This window comes from Chamaea fasciata, unplaced genomic scaffold (assembly GCF_029207755.1).
Source record: "Chamaea fasciata isolate MVZ Bird 193981 ecotype frontalis unplaced genomic scaffold, bChaFas1.0.hap1 SCAF_2, whole genome shotgun sequence".
Classification (NCBI taxonomy): Eukaryota; Metazoa; Chordata; class Aves; order Passeriformes; family Sylviidae; genus Chamaea; species Chamaea fasciata.
Genome location: NW_027094087.1, coordinates 116,476,313 through 116,496,866, shown reverse-complemented (window position 1 = coordinate 116,496,866; position 20,554 = coordinate 116,476,313). Strand labels below are relative to the sequence as shown.

The 20,554-nt window shown below is 56.6% G+C and overlaps 1 protein-coding gene across 7 annotated transcripts in view; it reads left to right on the top strand.

Annotated features, from left to right (window-relative positions):
• Nucleotides 1–20,554, top strand: part of STIM1 (stromal interaction molecule 1) — a 69,225-nt gene that overhangs the window by 23,267 nt on the left and 25,404 nt on the right. For 5 of the 7 annotated variants that reach the window (XM_066177235.1, XM_066177239.1, XM_066177236.1 and 2 more), the window contains 5 exons: nucleotides 1,626–1,759; nucleotides 7,379–7,493; nucleotides 11,765–11,876; nucleotides 12,763–12,878; nucleotides 18,553–18,730. In XM_066177235.1, coding sequence (XP_066033332.1) covers nucleotides 1,626–1,759; nucleotides 7,379–7,493; nucleotides 11,765–11,876; nucleotides 12,763–12,878; nucleotides 18,553–18,730 — 655 coding nt within the window. The remainder of the gene's footprint in view (nucleotides 1–1,625; nucleotides 1,760–7,378; nucleotides 7,494–11,764; nucleotides 11,877–12,762; nucleotides 12,879–18,552; nucleotides 18,731–20,554) is intronic. The other 2 variants (XM_066177241.1, XM_066177237.1) reach the window with 1 other exon arrangement.

Genomic DNA, 20,554 nt, shown 5'->3' with positions numbered 1-20,554 from the left:
GGGAATCCCGCGGGGCTGTCCACGGGGTGGCAGGAAATCTGGGCGGGATCCCCTCAATCCTTGACTCCCCCGGTCCTTTATCCCTTCCACACTTCATCCCTTCAGGTCTCTTTCCCTGCTTGAACCCCTTGGCCGGACGTGAGCCAGGGCTCAGGAGTTCCGTGGCCAGGAGGGGGTTAATCTGAATCAACCTACTTCTACAAAAACACGACCTTCCCTGCCTGTAATCCAAACTTCGCTCCGGCGTTGCCACGCTCTCCCCTTGCAACAACAAGCACAGGCTCAGAACAAGACAACCATGGAATATTTTGGGAGTTATCTTTTAGGCTGGCTTCGTTTTTCCTTCTGGGGTCGGGTCCAAGGACAGCATAAACACAGAGACCATCTCGTATCCCTGCTGGCTGCCTGGGAGATAACGGGAGGAGCCAGCACAGGGAGGCCCAGCCCAACGTCCTGAGCCACCAGAAAACTCTTGCGGGGTGGGAGAGGAGCCCCAGATCAACCTCAGGGCACCCAGTGTTCTTCCGAGGCCCGGGTGGTTCGGGGTGCCCCTTGTCGCTGCCAGCACCCTTCAGCAGCTGGCCAGGAGAGCCCTGGGGAAGGCTCCCAGTTCACTCACTGGTTTGGCACCAGTTCACAGCTCTGCTGGACTCCCCTGGCCACATGGACAGGCACGAGTTGGCGTGGAATAACCTTTCCCGAGGTGTGGGAGGCAGCAGGACACCAGCCCTGCCTCTGCAGGAGGCTTCAGCGTTGTCCAGGTCACCTTGTCAGTGGGAAGCCATTCCTTGCCCCAGTCCCTCTCCAGCTCTCCTGGAGCCCCTTTAGGCACTGGAAGGGGCTCTCAGGTGTCTCTTCTCCAGGTGAACACCCCCAGCTCTCCCAGGCCCTGCTGCACTCCATGGCCCTGGCAGGGTCCCAGCTCTCCGTCCTGCCCAGGTCCCTCGGGATTCCCCATCCCCGGCTCTGCACCTGCCGGGGAAGGGCTGCATCAGCCCCGTCTGCTGCTTGCATGGACCCGGGCACGCAGCAAAAGGGAAAGCGTTGGTCTTGGGAAGTAGAAAATGACGTGAAAGGCAGCCAGAAGAGCCTGTTCCGTAATCAGGAAGGAGGGAAGGGCTTTAATCGACGGGTTTGATAAACATAGCTCTTCCTCCCCAAACGGCCCGGCCCCAGGCAGTGCCAACACCAACAGCTCCAAGGGAGACGTGGAGCTCGTGGGCAGGAGCCAGGCCCTGCTGGGAGAGCTGCCTGGTGGGGGTGTGGAGGGCTGGGGTGAGAGGGGCAGCCCTGCCCTGCCCTGCCCTGCCCTGGGGGGGATGTGGAGGGCTGGGGTGAGAGGGGCAGCCCTGCCCTGCCCTGCCCTGGGGGGGTGTGGAGGGCTGGGGTGAGAGGGGCAGCCCTGCCCTGCCCTGCCCTGGTGGGGGTGTGGAGGGCTGGGGTGAGAGGGGCAGCCCTGCCCTGCCCTGCCCTGGGGGGATGTGGAGGGCTGGGGTGAGAGGGGCAGCCCTGCCGTGCCCGGGGCCGTGCCCCATCCCGCTCCAGGAGCTCCCTCATCCCTTGCCCAGCTCCCAGGGGGAGGCAGAGGGGCCCGTGCTGCTCGCTGAGGTGCTGTGTGTCCCCAGCAGAGTTCTGCCGCATCGACAAGGCGCTGTGCCACGACGAGGACGAGCAGCTCAGCTTCGAGGCCGTGCGCAACATCCACAAGCAGATGGACGACGACGCCAACGGCAACGTGGACGTGGAGGAGAGCGACGAGGTCGGTGTGGGGCAGGGCTGGGCCGGGGCACGGCCGGGCGCTGTGGGCACCGCCTGGTGCCTCCTCCTCATCACAGGGGAAGCCGTGTGTCACCCTGAGATGATCCGAGTGGTGTCTCGGCCCTTCATCAGTGCGGGTCGGGGTTTTCCTCGCTGCTGGGGGTTTGTGGCCGCTTCATTGTTGTCCAGAGCAGCTGTGGCTGCCCCTGGATCCCTGCAAGTGTCCAAGGCCAGGCTGGATGAGGCTTGGAGCAACCTGGGATGGTGGGAGGTGTCCCTGTCTGTGGCCTTAATGAGCTTTGCTGTCCTTCCCAAGCCAAACCATTCCATGAGTTTATGTTTACTGCATTCTTCCGGCAGCCAACTAAAACAGTTTCAGTCTGCGTGTGCTCAGTGCAAAAAAAAACCTGAGCAGCTTTCTGTTGTGTCAGCCTTGGACATTTTAGCTGATAAAGGATTGAAGAGAAAGAAGGTTGTTGTTCTTTGTTCACACAAGCGCTGTTGGAAATAAGTCTGCTGGGGAAGGGAAAGCTCTTTGTGGTGCTGCCTCAGTTGTGGTGGGCGCTCGTTGGAGGTGAGGAATTCTGTCTTCTAGGGAGAGCTGGCAGCTAAACAGGAAAGTCAGAGTGTTGGAAGCTGAGAGGAAGCACGTGGGTGCAGGGATCCGTTGTCACTCACAGGTGGCTCTGCAGTCCCAGGTCACAGAATCCCAGACTGGTTTGGGCTGGGAGGGACCCTAAATCCACCCAGGGCCACCTCCCACTGTCCCCAGTGTCCAACCTGGCCTTGGGCACTGCCAGGGATCCAGGGGTGGCCATGACAATGTCCCTATGGAGCAGGGACAGTCCCCAGGGTCACACACAGGCCCCTGGTGCCGGGAGCTGCTGGTTTGGGGTGGCTGTTCCCAGCTTGCAGGGCTGTTCCCTCTGCCTCAATCCCACTGGAGTGAGTCATGAAAACAATTGAAAAGCTTCCAGGTGCATTTCCTCCACCACACGAGGTGTTTCCAGGTGTTTCCCTGGAGGCAGCTCCCTGCGCTGAGTGGCTGGAGCTGCGGCTCAGCCTCTGCCAGGGACTGGGGCAGCCCATTTCAGCCCATGTGTGCTGCTCCTTGGCATTAAATTAGGAATAAGCCTCATGTCCTCAGGGCTGGGCAGAGCTGGCAGTTTTGTGTCTGAGCAAATCATGCTCCCACTCCCACTGGAGTCACTGGGAGCTCCTGGTACAAAACACTGGGAATGTGTGCTCAGATCCTTGGCACTGAGACCCTGCCAGGCTGGGTGGAATTCAGTGGGTTTCTCCAAGAGGCTCCAGAATCGCTGCCTTGGTGCTCTTGGAGCCGCTCCTCAAACCCCTCTGAGCTGGATGTGAGCAGTGCTGAGCCCTGGCAGGGCTGCTCTTGCTCTGCTCTGCTTCTAGGAGGGCAGCAGGGCTGGAAAAGGGGCTGGAGCCCCAGGAGGGGCTGAGGGAGCTGGGCAAGGGGCTGAGCCTGGAGAAAAGGAGGCTCAGGGGGGACCTGGTGGCTCTGCACAAGTCCCTGCCAGGAGGGGACAGCCGGGGGGGTCGGGCTCTGCTCCCAGGGAACAGGGACAGGAGGAGAGGGGTCGGCATTAATTGAAGCAGGGAGGGGAAGTTCAGGTTGGATATTGGGAACATTCCTCCTTGGAGAGGGCTGTCCAGCCTCAGTGGGGCAGAGGTGCAGGATCCCCAATCCTTTTCCTGCTGCCCACACTGAGGGATCAGCGCAGGGCACAGGGATTTCAGGTCCCAGCACTTGTAGCTTCTCCCCACCAACCTCCAGCTCCTCCCCAGGGCTGCTCCCAGTCTCCCCCAGGCTGTGTGTGTGCTGGGACTGCCCGCACCCAGCGGCACCTGTGCTTGGCTTGTTGCACTGACAGTTGGACTCCATGATTTTGGAGGTCGTTTCCACCCTCAGCGATCCCCTGTCCCCGGGATTCCATCCGTGCAGTCGGCGCTTCACCTCTGCTAAGCTTTTATTGCAGTCGCATTAAGTTCACCTGTCGATGAGCTGTGGGGCCGCTGGGTGAGCTATCGCAGGAATTCTCCTCTCTGAGCCAGCCCCTGCTGGGTTCTCCCCGTCAAGGTTACGGCTGTCCCCCACAGGGACCCTGCAGTCTGGGGTAACTCGGGGCTCTGGTGGCACAGCTGCCGGGGGATTATTGGGAAGAATGCAGGAGGCTCAAATTGAAACCTTCTACGGGTTCACGGGCTTCCCATGGACGGTCTGGCTTGGGAGGGACTTCAAACCTCACCCAGTTCCACCACCTGCTGTGGGCAGAGACACCTTCCGTTATCCCAGGTTGCTCCAAGGCCTGTCCAGCCTGGATCGGAACACTTCCAGGGATGGGCATGTTCCTGCTTGGTTGAGAACTTTATATTTTCATTTATTCTTTGGGCCCCAACCCTTTGGGGGGTAAGCCATGGGAGTGTTTTGTTTGGACTGCCTGGGCAGAAGGGGACACACAGCCAACGGGAGTTTTGAAATAAGTGATGGGTGGAGTTGTGTCCCACAGCTTCCTGCTGTCCACCGGTCATCCTTGCAGTTTTCCTGCTGGGAAGTGAATTTTCAATGAAGTTTCGGATGACATCAGTGGCCTGGATTGAAGTGAAAGAAGCGTCCCTCCTGGGGAAATCTTCTAATGAGGGATCTATTCCTGTCTGCCCGCTCACAGCCAAGGCAGCTCCGGCTGTTGGGGATGTGCCTTCCCGGTGCTCTCGGATGCTGCCAGCCTGCTTCCCTCAGGAAACGAGGGTTGTGCTGCCGCTCAGCCTTTCTCTGGCTCCTGCCAGGCCCTGATCCTGCTGCCTGGGTGGGAGGAGGCCCTGGAGGCAGGAGCTGTGTACCTGTGATGGAGTTGGTGGCTCAGGAGAGCCGCTGAGGTTGGGGAGCGGCGAGCTCCCGGCGCTGGCCCTTGGCTGCAGCGCAGCAGGAGCTGGTGCTGGGCAGGGAGGGTGGCACGCATCCAGGGCTGTGGGAGGGACGGGAAAGGTTTGAAAAATCGCTTCAGTAGCTGGAGTTTCTGCAGATAAAAAAGCCACAAAACGGAGTTCAAGGAGAGCTTGGACAACGCTCTCAGGCACGGGGCGGGATTGTTGGGGCTGCGCAGAGACTGGACTTGGTCTTGATGATCCTTCTGGGTCCCTTCCAACTCAGGAGATTCTGTGGGGAAAAAACCCTCCAGAAAACCTCGTTTTGTGAATCTGCTCGTTGCTGAGTGTGCCTTCAGCCAGCAAGTTCATCCCCAGTCCCTCTGCAGCTCTCCTGGAGCCCCTTCAGGCCCTGCCAGGGGCTCGGAGCTCTCCCTGGAGCTTCTCCTCTCCAGGTGAGCACCCCCAGCTCTCCCAGCCCGGCTCCAGAGGGGCTCCAGCCCTGGAGCAGCTCCATGGCTTCTCTGGATCTCTCCAGCAGCTCCAGGTCCTGCTGCTGTTGGAGGCCCCAGAGCACCAAGATCAGCGTTCCCAGGCTGAGTCTTCCCACTGTGATCCCAGCTCATCCTGTGTTTGTAGCAGTGGTTGTGGTCCCGTTGCCTTTGGCTGGTTTGACCGTGGTTTGTCTTTCCCTGAGCTTGGTGGGGAGACTCGGGATTGATCCAGCTTCCTCCTGTCCTTGTGGGTTCCCAGCCTGGCTGAGGCTGAGGTGATCTGGATGGGATCTTGGAGATGGTCCCTGTGGGACCTTGGAAATGGTGTGGTCCCCCCTCAGTTCGGGACTCAGAGCTTTGGGTGCCTCCAGGCCTGGCATCAGTGGGATCTTTAACACTTGGAAGTGCTGCTTTTTAGTGGTTTGCAAGTAGGTCAGTACCCTGCACAGTGGCTCTTGTTCCTGGGGTTTGGAATATTTGGGATACTGGAAGGTGTCCCTGCCATGGCAGGGACGGCACTGGGTGGGCTTTAAGGTCCTTCCCAACCCAAACCAGTGTGGGATTCCATGATTTTGTCTTTTTCCCAGAAGGTACCGGTGGAAAATGTGCTTTAAGGTCTCTCTGGGGTCTGGTGGGCTCAGCCCAGCTCCTCCAGCCCCACCCTGCATCCCCTCGTTGCTCCTTTATGGGAACATCCCCTCACTGCTCATTTATGGGGACATCCCCTCCCTGCTCATTTATGGGGTCATCCCCTCGCTGCTCCTTTATGGGGTCATCCCCTCCCTGCTCATTTATGGGGACATCCCCTCCCTGCTCATTTATGGGGTCATCCCCTCGCTGCTCCTTTATGGGAACATCCCCTCACTGCTCATTTATGGGGACATCCCCTCCCTGCTCATTTATGGGGTCATCCCCTCCCTGTACATTTATGGGGACATCCCCTCCCTGTACATTTATGGGGTCATCCCCTCCCTGTACATTTATGGGGTCATCCCCTCGCTGCTCGTTTATGGGGTCATCCCCGCAGCCCAGCCCAGCTCTGTCCCCTCTGCCGAGTCCTTGGGGTTTGTTTTGGCCATGGTGAGCCCGCGGGAAGCTGAGGGATCACTTTTCCCTCCTGTGCTCCCCGAGCTAAATATACAGAGCAGCAGCTGCCCCTGGTGCCGGCGGGAGCTGGAGCGGGGCCGGTGGCAGCGGTGACATTGCCGCGGTCACGGCGTCCCCCGCGGGGGATGGCAGTGCCTGCCGGCCAGCCAGGGCCTGGCACAGCTGGAGGCCCCAGACCCACCGATTCCCCCGGTTCTCCCATTTTCCATGTGTTCTGCGGGGATTTGCAGGGGCCTGGACTGTAAAGCTGCCCCGATCTGTTCCGTGCCCTGTCTGGTGTTCCAACGCCGTCTCCAGATCCGAGGATGTTGACTGGGTGTGGAGATAATCCTGTTGCACATGGCAGAGCCCAGAGATGAAGCTGCCTGTGGGGGGATCGTGTCGTGGTTACGAATTGTCCTTTAGCTTGGTTCCGTCTGTTGGGCACTGCACTGTGAGGGGTTCTCTGCCTGCTGGGGGATTTCACAGACTGCTTTGGGTTGGGAGAGTCCTCAGAGCCCACCCAGTGCCACCCCTGCCACGGCAGGGACACCTCCCACTGTCCCCAGTGTCCAGCCTGGCCTTGGGCACTGCCAGGGATCCAGGGGCAGCCACAGCTGCTCTGGGCACCCACTGAGCTAGGATATTTATCTGTATTTTTCAGTGGAACTGCCTCTCCTCCTGCCCATCTCATTTGTTCCAGCTTGGATTTGAAGGTGCAGATCAAATCCAGTTGTAATTTTTAGGTTCTTACTCCCGTGACATAAAGCTGGTTCCATTGTGCCACTTAGGTGAATTTTTGGTGATGCTGTAATTCGAAGAAAAGTCTGGAATCCCAAGACCCAAGGTTCTGATTAATTATCCCTTCTCTGTGTTAAAATGACTTTAAAATATTTACTTACTGAATCTTTCCTGGCAGGTCTTCCCAGGAACAGAAATATTCAGGAGTACTGCAGGGAACATACTTACATCTTTATAAAAGATAGATGTTTGTATCTTCTATGTCTAATATACCCATTCTTAAAATTATCTATTCTGATTTATTTTGATTTCCCATCAAAATTATTACTATTCAAAAAAAATTTTTTTTTGCTCCTCATCTCCCTAAAAGAGGAACCAAAGGCTAACCCTGCTGTTCATTCCTCTCCTAGTTCTTGAGGGAAGACTTGAATTACCATGACCCAGCAGTCAAGCACAGCACTTTCCATGGAGAGGACAAGCTCATCAGTGTGGAAGATCTCTGGAAGGCCTGGAAAACATCCGAAGGTAAAAAATGGGCAAAAAGCCAAGAAATCCTTTCCCAAGAGTGCCAAAGAGTTTGGATTTCAGGTGCCCTGGGCAGAGTGTGCAGCTTTTCCTCCCTTGTAGCAGGCCTTGTACTCTTCCAGCCCCCTGTCTGAGGTGTGGATTCCCAGGATTTCCCGGGCCTTGGCACTTCCAGACTGTTAATGCTGCACCTGAGCTTGGCCACCAAAGTATCGGTTATTGTTTTGTTCCTCTGCGCCAGAAATGTGGGTTAAATAGAGCCAAATGCTCTCCAATTCCGGGTTCTCCTTCAAACACCCAGGTTCAGATGGAATTTTAATGGGGTGATGACAGCATGAATATTCAGTGGAGCTGCCTGGGAGCTTTCCTGCAGGTTGTTCTCCTTAGGAGAAACTTTTTGAACCTGAAAAGCTCCTTCACAGTGAAAAGAAGGGAGGATAAAATCCAGGAAGTGTCATAAGCACAGTCCATGCAGAAACAACTTCTAGCTGTTCCAAAATGCTGTTACTCATCCCAGCACCCAGGGAGATGGTGGGAGTTCAGCCTCTGGTGAGAAACTTCCTGAAATCTGGGAATCTTGGAACAAGCTCTTAAGATTGGCAGGTGCTTCCCCAATGCTTTCACACAGAATTCCACAGATATTATTAATCCGATTTTTCTCAGAGCTCCTCGTCTCTAAAAGAGGAGTTGTATCTACATCCACTCCTGCAATACTGGATATTAGTCTTCCAATCGGTTCATCAGCCACAGAAATTTCAGTTTGCCATTTATGTCCTGTTTGCATGTGACTTTTCTGTGTCAGCCCTTCAGTTCCTCTGGCTGGGATGCTCTCTGTGTTTCCAGGGCTGTGGGGAGTGCAGCAGTCCCTGCCATTCCCTGGAGCACTAGAGGGACACTGAGGTGTGCAGCATTTGCAGCGTGGATTGAAAACACCGTGGGGCTGTGCGTGAGAGGAGAAGCTCCAGGGAGAGCTCCGAGCCCCTGGCAGGGCCCGAAGGGGCTCCAGGAGAGCTGCAGAGGGACTGGGGACAAGGGATGGAGGGACAGGACACAGGGAATGGCTTCCCAGGGCCAGAGGGCAGGGCTGGGTTGGATCTTGGGAATCAGGAATTGTTCCCTGGCAGGGTGAGGATGGAATTCCCAGAGCAACTGTGGCTGCCCCTGGATCCCTGGCAGTGCCCAAGGCCAGGTGGGACACTGGGGACAGTGGGAGGTGTCCCTGCTGTGGCAGGGGTGGCCCTGGGTGGGCTCTGAGGTCCCTCCCAACCCAAAGCAGTCTGTGATATCAGTGAGATGATTCCAGAGCTTGTATCCCAGACCAGACTCCTTCCCATAGCTGTTGGGCAGGGATGTGTTGGAAATTCTTGTCCACATCACTCAGGAGAGGCACAATTGCCCAGGACAGGGATGGAATCACATCCTGGGGGGGATTTCACAGCCCTGTGGATGTGGCACTTGGGAACATGGTCAGTGGTGGCCTTGGCAGTGCTGGAGATGCTTGGGCTCTGTGGGCTCGGGGGGATTTTCCAGCCTGAAGGCTCCTGTGATTCTATGACTCCACGGCCCTGCCTCCCCTGTGTCCAGGGAGTGCGTGGTGTAAGAAATATTTATCCCATTACAGGGCTGTTTACAGACGGCTTTGCCTGGAGTGTGTTTTGCTGTCAGCTGGGGAAGAGTAGGAATCATTAAGGGATGGAGAGAACGTCCCTTGATCCTCCCCAGGCCCCGTTATTGCTGCTCTGCCTTGGCTCTGTCCCTGCCTCTGGCACAGCTGCCCTGGCACCGTGGGTGTCCCAGGGCTGGGTTTACTTCCTGCCCTTGTCTTCCCTCTCAGCATCTTGTACGTCTGGCTCACAGAGTAAGTGCCTGGTTTCTTCTGAAGGGTGGTGTGATGTGATGGAATCACAGAGAGTTTGGGACGGGAGGGACCTCAGAGCCCGCCCAGTGCCACCCCTGCCAGGCAGGGACACCTCCCACTGTCCCCCGTGTCCAGCCTGGCCTTGGGCACTGCCAGGGAAAGTTTGAAGCCCAGTTTGGGAGTTTGAACTGAAGTGATGAAACTGGGATCAGGCTTGTAGGAAAGGTGTGCTCCTTGCTGCGGGTGCGAAGGGCACTGACACCCCGCAGGCTGCCTGGGCCTCTTGCATTTGTTTTCAAGCCATGGCTTCTTCTCCCGTCCATTGCTGCTCTTCCTGGTCACATGGGGCACGTTAAAAGATATTTCTGCCCCTAATTATCGCAGAAGATAAAGGTAGTGATGCCCTTAATGAGGTGCTGGGTCTGACAGATGGTGCCCTGGGCGAGCCTGGCTCTACCACAGCCATGAAGTGGTGCCAGCTCAGCCCCCTCAGCTCCTTCCGTCGTTACCATCCTGCCCCTGCCCACAGCCACAGGTGTCCCCCAGGGTGTGGGACAGTGACCAGGAGCTGTGGGGAGCTCGCTGTGGGCGGGGTGGGGTGGTGGCCTTGTCTGTGCCCCCCTGCAGCTGAGGCACAGTGCCAGTGTCCGTGGGGATGGATGGCACCTTCCTCTGGAGCCTCGCTCAGCGCTGGGCTCTGCCTCTGCTCCCTCGGCTTCATCAGCTCAGCTGGCTCTCTGAGCTCCACCTCCGAGCCCTCTGATCTGCACCAGATCCTTCATCTCCCTCATTGCTCCCAGATGCCTCATCTCATTTCCCCGAGCTCCATCTGCCTCAGCTCTGTGAGCTCCCTCAGCTTCCTCGTCTCCCTCGTCTTCCTCCTCTTCATCAGCTCAATCAGCTCTGAGCTCCTCACCTCTCCCAGATGGCTCACCCTCCTCTCCCTCACCCCTCAGCTCCCTGTGGGAGGCGTTGGGCTCCCTGCAGCTTGGGAAGATGGTTCTCATGCTCGTGGCCCAGTCAGTGTTGATATTGCAGCAGAGTCTGCAGCCCTGCCATGGACGGGACAGAGGATGACAAAGTGTGACAAAGTCCCCTCTGTCCAATAAAAACATCTGCTGTGTCCCCGGCCAGGTTGGACACTGGGGCTTGGAGCAGCCTGGGACAGTGGGAGGTGTCCCTGCCATGGCAGGGGTGGCACTGGCTGGGCTTGGAGGTCCCTCCCAACCCAAACTAATGTGGCATTCTGGGATGGTCTTTGCCTTCAGAGCATTGCTCTAACTACAACACAACAAAGTGGCAAGGGCAGGAGCTTGGTTTCCTGAGGTTTCCTCCTTTATGGCTCTGGAGCTGCCTGGCAGCTCCAAAAATAATCCACAGGTGCCCGGGGGAGGAGGCTAAGGAGCAAAGTTCACCTGGTTCACTTGGGCTGCAGCACCTGCTCCACCTCCTCCCACAGATCCTTTCTCAAGCTGCTTCCAGTCCTTTTTCCTGGCATCACTCCATCTGTGGTGTTCTTGCTCAAAGCTCAGAGGGAATCCCCGAATGATTTGGGTTGGAGAGGACCTTAAATCCCAGCCAGTGCCACCCCTGCCACGGCAGGGACACCTCCCACTGTCCCCGGTGTCCAGCCTGGCCTTGGGCACTGCCAGGGATGCAGGGGCAGCCACAGCTGCTCTGGGCACCCTGTGCCAGGATCTGGAGCAGGGGGTGAGGCTTTTGGAGCTGACCTCAGAATTCCGGGGCTTTGGGGATGTGCTGAGGATGAACGTTCCCTGTTGGCAGTTTGGGGGCAGCAGGGTCACCCGGCTGATGGAAATCCGAGTGATCCCAGCTGTCCCCCGCCAGCGCTTTGGGTGTTGGCCCTGCCGGGGCTGAGCTGCTGCTGTGGCAGGAGGTGGAGCCTCGGCTGCTCCTCTATCTGATGGCCTCGTTGCATGTTTTAATTTTGGGAGCTGGGAGCACAGGGGAAAACCAACCCTGGGAAAGGTGTGTTGTCACAGGGAAAGCTCCTGGCAGCTCTTCCCACACCCTGTGTGGTCTGTGGGGGGCTCAGGTGCAGCAGAACCTCAGGAGTTCCTGGAGTGTGGGCAAAGGTGGACCCGTGAGGGGGAGGCTGAGGTCCTGCAGGACTGCCTGGAGTGTCACACTGCCAGAGGGCAGGGCTGGGTGGGATCCTGGGCAGGAATTGTTCCCTGGCAGGGTGGGGATGGAATTCCCAGAGCAGCTGTGTCTGCCCCTGGATCCCTGGCAGTGCCCAAGGCCAGGTTGCACACTGGGGACAGTGGGAGGTGTCCCTGCTGTGGCAGGGGTGGCACTGGGTGGGCTCTGAGGTCCCTCCCAGCCCAAACCTGTGACTGGCTGGTATTTCCTGTGCCCACAATGAGCTGTTGGCCTGTTTTGCTCTCCTCAGTGTACAACTGGACGGTGGACGAGGTGGTTCAGTGGCTCATTTCCTACGTGGAGCTGCCCCAGTACGAGGAGACCTTCAGGAAACTGCAGCTGAGCGGCCACGCCATGCCCAGGTCAGTGCCCACAGCGTCCCCGTGGGATGTGTGCAGGGAAGGAACCAGGGTCTGGCAGGAGTCACCTCCTGCCATCACCTGAAGTTCCCTGGTATGTGCCCTGCCCAGCCTGATTCCTGCTCTGCTCCTGTTGGGAGTGAAAAGGGGAAATTTGGGTTAGATTTAGGGCCGGAATTGTTCCCTGGCAGGGTGAGCAGGCCCTGGAATAGAATTCCCAGAGCAGCTGTGGCTGCCCCTGGATCCCTGGCAGTGCCCAAGGCCAGGCTGGACACTGGGGACAGTGGGAGGTGTCCCTGCCGTGGCAGGGGTGGCACTGGGTGGGATTTAAAATCCCTCCCAACCCAAACCATCCCATGATTCTGTGTAAGAGAAACACTGGCTGGGAGTCAGCGTAAACTTGTAGTGGGATTAAAAATCCTCAGTGCAGCTTTTTTTTTTGGATAAAGGCTCCTGTTGCTGAGAAAGGAGCTTTTCACCTGGCTGGGAGGGAGGGATTACCTGGGGATAAAACGAGGATGTTTCTGAGGCAGCACAGGGTGTGTCACATCCCTTCCAAGGGACAGCTGTGGTTTGTGGTCTGTGCCACAGGATCTAAAGGCAATGGAGGTTTGGTTAAAAAGTAGCTATTAGTGTTTGGTAGGACACCAAAAGATGTGCTTTGATGGGAAATCAGCCCCTCATGCTGTCAGGTTAATGAATTAGGCCTGGCCCTGTTTTTTTTGCTCTCTCCCAGCCCTAAAAATGCCGCTGCAAAGTGTCCTAGAGACACCAACAGTGCTGGGTCTGTCCTGGTAGCAGGGAGCTCCCAGGCCCTGCTCCCGTGTGTCCCTGGTGTGTTTGTGACCCGGTTGGATGCCCAGAGCTGGTTTTTCCCCCTGTTGTGCAGGCTGGCAGTGAACAACGCCACCATGATGGGCACCGTGCTGAAAATGACGGACCGCAGCCACCGGCAGAAGCTGCAGCTCAAGGCCCTGGACACGGTGCTCTTCGGGCCCCCTCTGTGTGAGTACGCAGCCCCAGGGAGCAGGGAAACACAGGGAGGATTGTAGAGCTCTCGTGGCTGTCAGAGCAGCGTGTGGTTTTATTTGATGGTGTGTGGGGAGTAGTTTCACTAAAGCTACTCGTGTATACTGGAGGGCCTGCCCCGCCATTGTTCCTTGAGGTTTCACGTGTGCGTGGAGTTGGACAGTCTGCTTTGTACACATTTATTCCTTGGCCTCGCTGGCCTTGGCTTTGTGTGGTAATTAACTCCATGCCCTTTGAGGGGCTTTGGAAGATGAAGGAAACACGGAGTCTTCCTCAGAGAACTTTTTACCTTTTTTTTTGGGTTTGTGTGTGTGCGCTCTGGCTTTTTTGGCGCTTTTTTAAGGCAGGAAGTTCGTTTCTGCTGGTTAAGAGTCTGTGGGTTTTTTTTCCTTTACCTGCGTTTTTAGTTCTGGTATTTCATTGTGTTTAGGTTAGTCCTTTTTGTTGCTGAGGGGTCTCAGGTGCTTGTGCTGCTTTAAAATACGTGAAGGGTAACAGACGCAGCACTCGATATTCACTAAATGCTTTTTAAGATGTAGTTTTAAATATGTTCTGAAGCACTATTTAAAATACGTTCTAAAATACAGTGTATGCTCTTAAGTTTACTATAAAGATTAACTAGAATTTTTGTCTCATTGGGATATTGAGAGAGATGGGACCACTGGGAGGTGTTTAAAACATGATTTATTGCCTCAGTCGGTGCCATGCTGAGATCAGTGCCCTGCCCAGGCACTGGGAGATGTTTTTAAAGGTTTTTGAAGGTTTATTAGCCAATAAACTACTGCCACAGGGATTGTTTTAGCTTTCACACCGGTGGCTAATTAAACTGTATCACACATCCTGCCGCAGTGCTTTCTCATCCAATCCTATAGTGACACACGAAACTTACTTGCTGCACCTTGAAACTTTGTGCTATTTCTGTAACTACTTCTATATCCAAACTTTAAAACCTTAAAACTTTCCACTACCTAGCTTAGTATGTTTGTCTAAGCTGCAAACCCACATTTTTGCTTATGGTCTCTCAATTTGGAAGCCTTTTCCAAGGTCGAGCCCTGTACTCAATTCTGTGTTTGGGGCTGCATGCACGAGGTTCAGAGAATCCTCCGTGCCTTGATTTCCCACACCAAGGCCACCAAGTCCTTGGACACGAGGGTCTGTGTCTGCTCAGGTTGGCACCAGAGCCAGCCTGGGCCACCCAAACTGCCCAGCACAGTTCCCTGGGGCAGGAACAGGCTGTTTCTGCCTTTCTGGAAGCAGCTCTGTAGCCTGGAGACATCCTGGGCTGGCATTCCCATCTGGAGGGCTGCTGCCAGAGGCGCAGCTGGGATCTCCCACTGTCCTGCTGGCATCTCCTGTGTGCACAGGGTAAAACCTGCTGCCCCGCTGTGGTGCTGATCTGCTCGCAGGGAAGCTGCTGCCATGTCCTGGAGCTCTGTTATCCTGTCCTGGGCTTTCCTGAGGCTCTGCTGGTGACTCAGGCTGTGAATTCCCCACCCCTGGAGGAGGGAAGGAGCCGCAGGCTGGATGGGAAGGAGTTCAGGATGGCTGGTGTGAGGCCCTGGGCTCCTTTGATGCCTTATCAGGATCTCAAGCTCTCTGATGTGTATCTCCACGCTCCAGGTGCTCCCTTTGTTCCCTCTGGCTGGTGTCTGCTCCCTGTTAAGGTGCTTTTATCTCCTCTGGCATGGCTTTCTCCTGGGCTTTGGGTGCAGAGGGCTGGAGTGCCCCTTCCCTGCTGCCCGTGCTGGGGGATCACCACGGGAATTTCGGGGTCCCAGTGCTCATGGCTGGGGCATGCCTGGCCTCTCCCACTCCAGCAGCCGCAGCCCTTCCCACCCAATCCTGGGAAAACTGCCTGCACAGTGTGAACCGCAGCGTGAGCCTTGGCAGAGCCGGAGGAGGGAAATCACAAGCCTGGCTTGTACAATCAGCCTTTTTTGCTCGCAGTTATCGAAAATCCTCTTTTTGTACAGGCACGCGTTGGTTTTTGTTCATCGCCTCTGTTAAATGTGAAGCTTTTTGGTGAGCGGTGGCCTGGCCAGGGCTGCAGGAGAGCCCTGGGTGAGCTCCTCCAGCAGCAGCTCCGGCCCAGCGGCTCCAGGGGGCTGTGTGCTGTGGAAATGGCCCGGTGAATGGCTTGTAGTGGCCGAGTTAAGGTCTGTTCCCCAGGCTGGAGCTGTCCTGTTCTGCCCCGCAGCCTGACCCAGCCCGGGTCACAGAGATCAAAGTGTGCAGGGAGCCGTGGAGCCCTGCTCCAGCCAGGGCTGCTCGCACCAGGAGGTGGAATGGGATGAGCTTTAAGGTCCCTCCCAACCCAAACCATTCCCTGGTTCCTCGGCTGTGTATCCAGGGTATGTGAGAAGAGGAAATACACTTTAAATCTGCGGCTGAGGGAGAGACCTGTCCCTTTTCGGAAGGTAAAATTTGCTGGTTTCTGCTCGTCTGAGTGGCTTTGTGTGCAGTCGTGGGGAGAGGTTGTTTATCTAAACCGATTCCTTCAGGAGAGGATTGCAAAACACCTTTCAGGAGCCACCAGCAACTGGCAGCTTTGGGAAGTACTCGGTGACCTCTTAAGCTGCAGAGGCTTTACAGCTCCCTTCCCAAGGCCGGGGAGGTGGCTCTGGAGGGGAGCTGGGCTCTGGGGGGCTCTGAGCTGCTGGCAGCGGGATGTGGTGCACAGGCAGAGTTTTAAGGGTTTGTCTCCTCCCTTGAAGCTCTGCTCCCCACAGGTGTAAAAGCACTGAATAAAAGCAGCCTCAATTGGAGCCCCGGTCCTCCTGCAGGCTCCTAAACCCAGAGACACCCTGCTGTCTGTGGGGGTCACAGCAGGTGGACACAGTGCTGTTCCTGCTGCTGGGTGAAGCTTTTCCCAGCCCACGGCTCCAGGGGTGCATGTCTGGCTCGTGGCAGAGGTTTCAGCCCGTTTCCATGGCCAGTTTCCATGTAAATCTGCAGGCTCCTGCCCTCCCTCCAGGTCTGGTTCCTGCTGCCAGACTCCAGCCCTGCCATTTCCTGCAGCAAACAGGTCTGACCACTTCAGCTCTGTAATTAATCCAAGTGCAAGGGAGCGTGGTGCAATTAAATTCTAAGCAGGGTGAGGTGATTCCTTCTTCTGTGTCTGTCCCTTTGGGGTCCTGTCCCTGTGGTTCAGAAACTTACCTGGCACAAACCAGCAAAACTTCAGGTGAAACATGGAATTCCACACTGATTTGGGTTGGGAAGGGACCCTAAAGCCCACCCAGTGCCACCCCTGCCACGGCAGGGACACCTCCCACTGTCCCCAGTGTCCAACCTGGCCTTGGGCACTGCCAGGGATCCAGGGGCAGCCACAGCTGCTCTGGGAATTCTATCCCCACCCTGCCAGGGAACAATTCCTGATTCCCAGGATCCCATCCAATCCTACTTTGAAGCCATTCCCTGTGTCCTGTCCCTCCATCCCTTGTCCCCAGTCCCTCTGCAGCTCTCCTGGAGCCCCTTCAGGCCCTGCCAGGGGCTCGGAGCTCTCCCTGGAGCTTCTCCTCTCCCTAGAGCACCCCCAGCTCTCCCAGCCCGGCTCCAGAGGGCTCCAGTGGCTCCTCTGGGCTCTCTCCAGCAGCTCCAGGTGCTGCTGTTGGATCTCAGGGCTGGATTCTCTGCAGGTGCAGCTTTGCTGTCTGAACTTGGGACAGAACTTTCTGTCATTTCAGCTCTTTCCCTGCTGCTCCTCTGCCCTGGGCCGGACCATGGGCACCGCGGGAGCCTCAGATTGTTCTGTGCAGTTGATTGTGATTTAAATCCCTCTGGAATGGTCCCTGGCCCGCAGCAGGGCAGGCACAGCCTGTTCTGCACCCGTGGGGCCGTGGCTGCTCCCAGCACCAGGCAGACCTGAGCACACCTTACACCTGCAAAGGCTGCAGGAAAAGCCACGAACACCGCGGAAAACACTTCTCTACCCTTCTCATTTGCTTTCTTTTGGGAAAGGAGGGAGAACGGGCACAGTTTTATCACAGACTGATTGTTCTGCTCGACTGCAGGTCTTGATGTCCTGCTGGGTTTGCAGCTCTGCCTGGGCTTTGTGTTTGGAGGAAGGTGAAAGGATTCAACAATGGGGGAAGTCTGGAACTGCAGGAGGGTTGATTGGTGTTAGATAACAGGAAAAAGCATCTGCAGTGAAGGTGAGAAGGTGGAGATGCTCCGGGGCTGGAGCCCCTCTGCTCTGGGGTGCCAGGCCAAGGGGGAATGGGATGGTGGGAGATGTCCCTGCCACGGCAGAGGTGGCACTGGGTGGGCTTTAGGGTCTCTCCAACCCAAACCATTCCATGCATCTACATCCAAGCTGAATTCTCCGTAGAGTTTCCTCATCCACGTGTCTTGGGCCAGTGCTGGTGAAGAGGAAGGATGAGTGCAGGTGCTGCTGTGCTGGAGCCAAGCACGGCTGGCCCAGGGGCAGGAGAGGGGTCGGCTTGGGGTGGGGCTGGCAGGGATTGCTGCAGGCAGCTCCTGGACGCGCTGAGCTCTGCGCTGTGGGCAGGGAACAGCCCTGGCGGGGCAGCAGGGCAGGGCAGAGCTGGGGTGGCTGCAGGAGGGTGAAACACAGCACCTGAACAGGTCAGGCCCGCTGCCCTCCAGATGGGAGCTGACGGGATCGAGACTGAGGGAAGTGCAGGCACTTGCCAGGATCCGCTCCCTCGGAAGAGGATGTTGTGATAATCCATCCGGAGGGGGAGCGGGGCCAGCGCTCACCTTGTTGAATTCTGAGTGGGGAATTTACACTGGCTGTTTTCAGGGACTGATGGATCACATGTGGTGGGGGAGAGGGTGCTTGGGTGTCTCCTGGGCCTCTGGAGAGGGGTCCTGTCCCTGTCCCTCCACAGGGAATCCTCTGCATCGTGGGCAGGGGAGCAGCAGCACTGTCCCCACAGCTCCATCTGCTCCATCTACATCCAGAGTAGATGTTTTTTCCCTCTATCTGGTGTGAATTGCCTGGTTTTTGGTTCAAAACCAGTGGCTACTGATCATTAAGTCCCAGCTCACTGGACTGAGCTTTTCTTTCATTTGGGGCTTTTCCAGAACACATTTGGTTGAGTTACAGGAAAAAAATTCTGTTTGACTCATCTTTTTGGGCTTTGTTTAGCACTTGAGCCCCCACTTAATTACTTTCCATCCTCTCACGTGCACCAACACCTTTTTTTGAATTAACGGTTGAAGAAGGGAGTTTCCTCGCTGAGTTGTGATTCTAATGGAAAATTTGGCAACTTGTCAGTTGGGCACTTGAGCTGCCCCAGCTCTGTGCTCTCAGCTGTGTTTTTTCAGGTAATTATTTTGTTCTTAGTTACCTGTGCTGCCCTGTGAGATCACAGCCATTCTGGAGGGGTTCCCATGTGCAGTTTCCCCTGCACCACTTATTGCCAGGCAAACTGGAGCTGCAAGATTTGGAATTTCATCTTTTTTTTTTTTTTGCTATCCTGTCTCCAAAAGGAATCAATGTTGCCAAGCTTCTGGTTTTCCCCTTAAATATTGACCCAGCTCAACATTTCCCTCGGTGAATCCTGTGCCACAGTTCCTTGTAAGACTGCCCTGAGCTCTCCTGTCCCACTGTGGCGCAGGCCAAGCCCTTTGGGGCCTGTCACCGTGGTCCTTTGACTCCAGCAGTGTCTGCGGTCTCTTGCAGTGACTCGCCACAACCACCTCAAGGACTTCATGCTGGTGGTGTCCATCGTCATCGGCGTGGGCGGCTGCTGGTTCGCCTACATCCAGAACCGCTACTCCAAGGAGCACATGAAGAAGATGATGAAGGACCTGGAGGGTCTCCACAGGGCTGAGCAGTCTCTCCATGACCTACAGGAGAGGTAGGTTCCCGTTCTTCACTCACTCCTCCCTGCACGGTCCTCGTTCCTCTGGATTTCGGGAAGTGCTCGTTTTCGGCTCTCGCGGGGCCTCGCACCAGAGTCAGCCCCTTCCTCAGGGACCTGGCAAAGCTGCCAGCAGCCTCTGGAGCTCGGCTGGGGGCCTGGCTCCTCCTGCAGGGGCTCCTGGACCAGGCTGTGTGTAAGGATCTGTGTGTTCCGTCACACTCACGGGAGCAGGGAGCGCTTTGGGTTCAAAGGGACCTTCGAGTTTGTCTGGTCCCGCCTCCTGCCGCGCAATCCAGCTCACGGGGAATTTGTCATCCAAGGATGTTTCACCTTTGGCTTTTGGTGGGGAAAAAGGGTGTTGGAACGGTGGGAGCAATCAGAGGATTTACACGTCCCCTCTTGAATTCTTGGAGCTGTGTGGGGAAGCCCAGCCTGAATCGAAGGCAGTTCCTTGGAAAGTGAAAAAAAGACATCATTTGGAAGTATTAAATAGGAATACCTGGGCTGTTGGCATATGGATCAAATCCTGCAGCCTCAGGAATGGGGTCCCTACTCCCAGGAATCCCTGCAATGGTTCCAGTAAAGCTACTGATGGGAGAATGTGCTCTAAGAGACCCTCTGGACACAGGGAAGAGCCTGCAGCCCTGGTGATGACAACCCCGTGGGGTGCTCTGGCAATGGAATATCTTAAGGGCAGATTTAGCAAATAACAGAGCAGAATGGTCTGGGGCTGGAATGACTTTCTCTGAGGTTTCAGTGGAGCTCGGGAGGATAAACCTTAACTAGGCCGCCCTGTGAGCTGATGGCTGCGATTGCAGGGACTTCTCTGAGCATGGAGTTTGACCCCAGGTACTCGTCCTGGGCAGGCACAGGGTGTGGTGAGCGCCCTGTGCCAGCACCAGGATCCCAGGGATGTCAGGCTGCCCTGGAGACGTGCAGCCAGCCAGGTTTTGGGAATCTGTGCAGCGTATCCCCAGGCCCGCGGCCCCGTTTCTTGCCTAGGAGCCCATCAGAGCCTTCAGGGGCCCATCCTGCCCGGGAGTGTGGCTGGGAAGGCTCCGCGGTGAGACGGGTCCGGGTGGTGTCTGTGAGGGGAGCGAGGCCCTGGGGGAGCTCCCAGCTGATGGAGCCACGCTGGGCACGTTCCCCCGGCACAAAGTCCACTCCCCTCTGTGGCTCCAGTCCACTGCTGGTTCCACACAGCCTCGTGGAGTTTTATCTTACAGCTTGGAAATACTCCCTAAGAAAGTTTGATTTATTTCTTTTTTCCTGCATCTGGAAGGAGACGGGAATCCCTTCTCCGTGTCCATCCCTGGAGCAGCAGTGTCCGGGGCAGGAGGGCTTGGCTGGGTGTCCCCTCCGAGCTCCAAACTGGGAACGTGCTTGTGGGGAACGACCTTGGGCCCTGCTGCCGAGGGCAGAGCCACGTAAACAAGTGGATGTTCCTGGGAAGTTCAACTAATGCTCTAAAGCCCCTCAGGAAGAAACACAAAACCGCTGCTACCCGGCACAGCCGTAAGCCGGAGCAGCTCGGGAGGGCTCGTCCTCCGCAGAGGGCACCGAGCAGGAGCTCGGGGGCTGGGAGGTGAATGGGGGACCTTGGGAGGCCCCCTGAGGGGAGATATTCCTTCACTTCCTCATCCATGCCCAGCGGGGTTCAGCCGGGCTCTTCAGCTGCCGCAGGGACAGCGACAACTCTGGACAGTCCCAGTACTCCTGTGGAGAAGTTGTGCCGGAGTTCTGCTCAGAAACTTCTTTTCCAGAGGTTGAGGGGCTCTGCTGTGCTGCCGGGGTGAAGCTCAGCGCTGAGCAGACCTC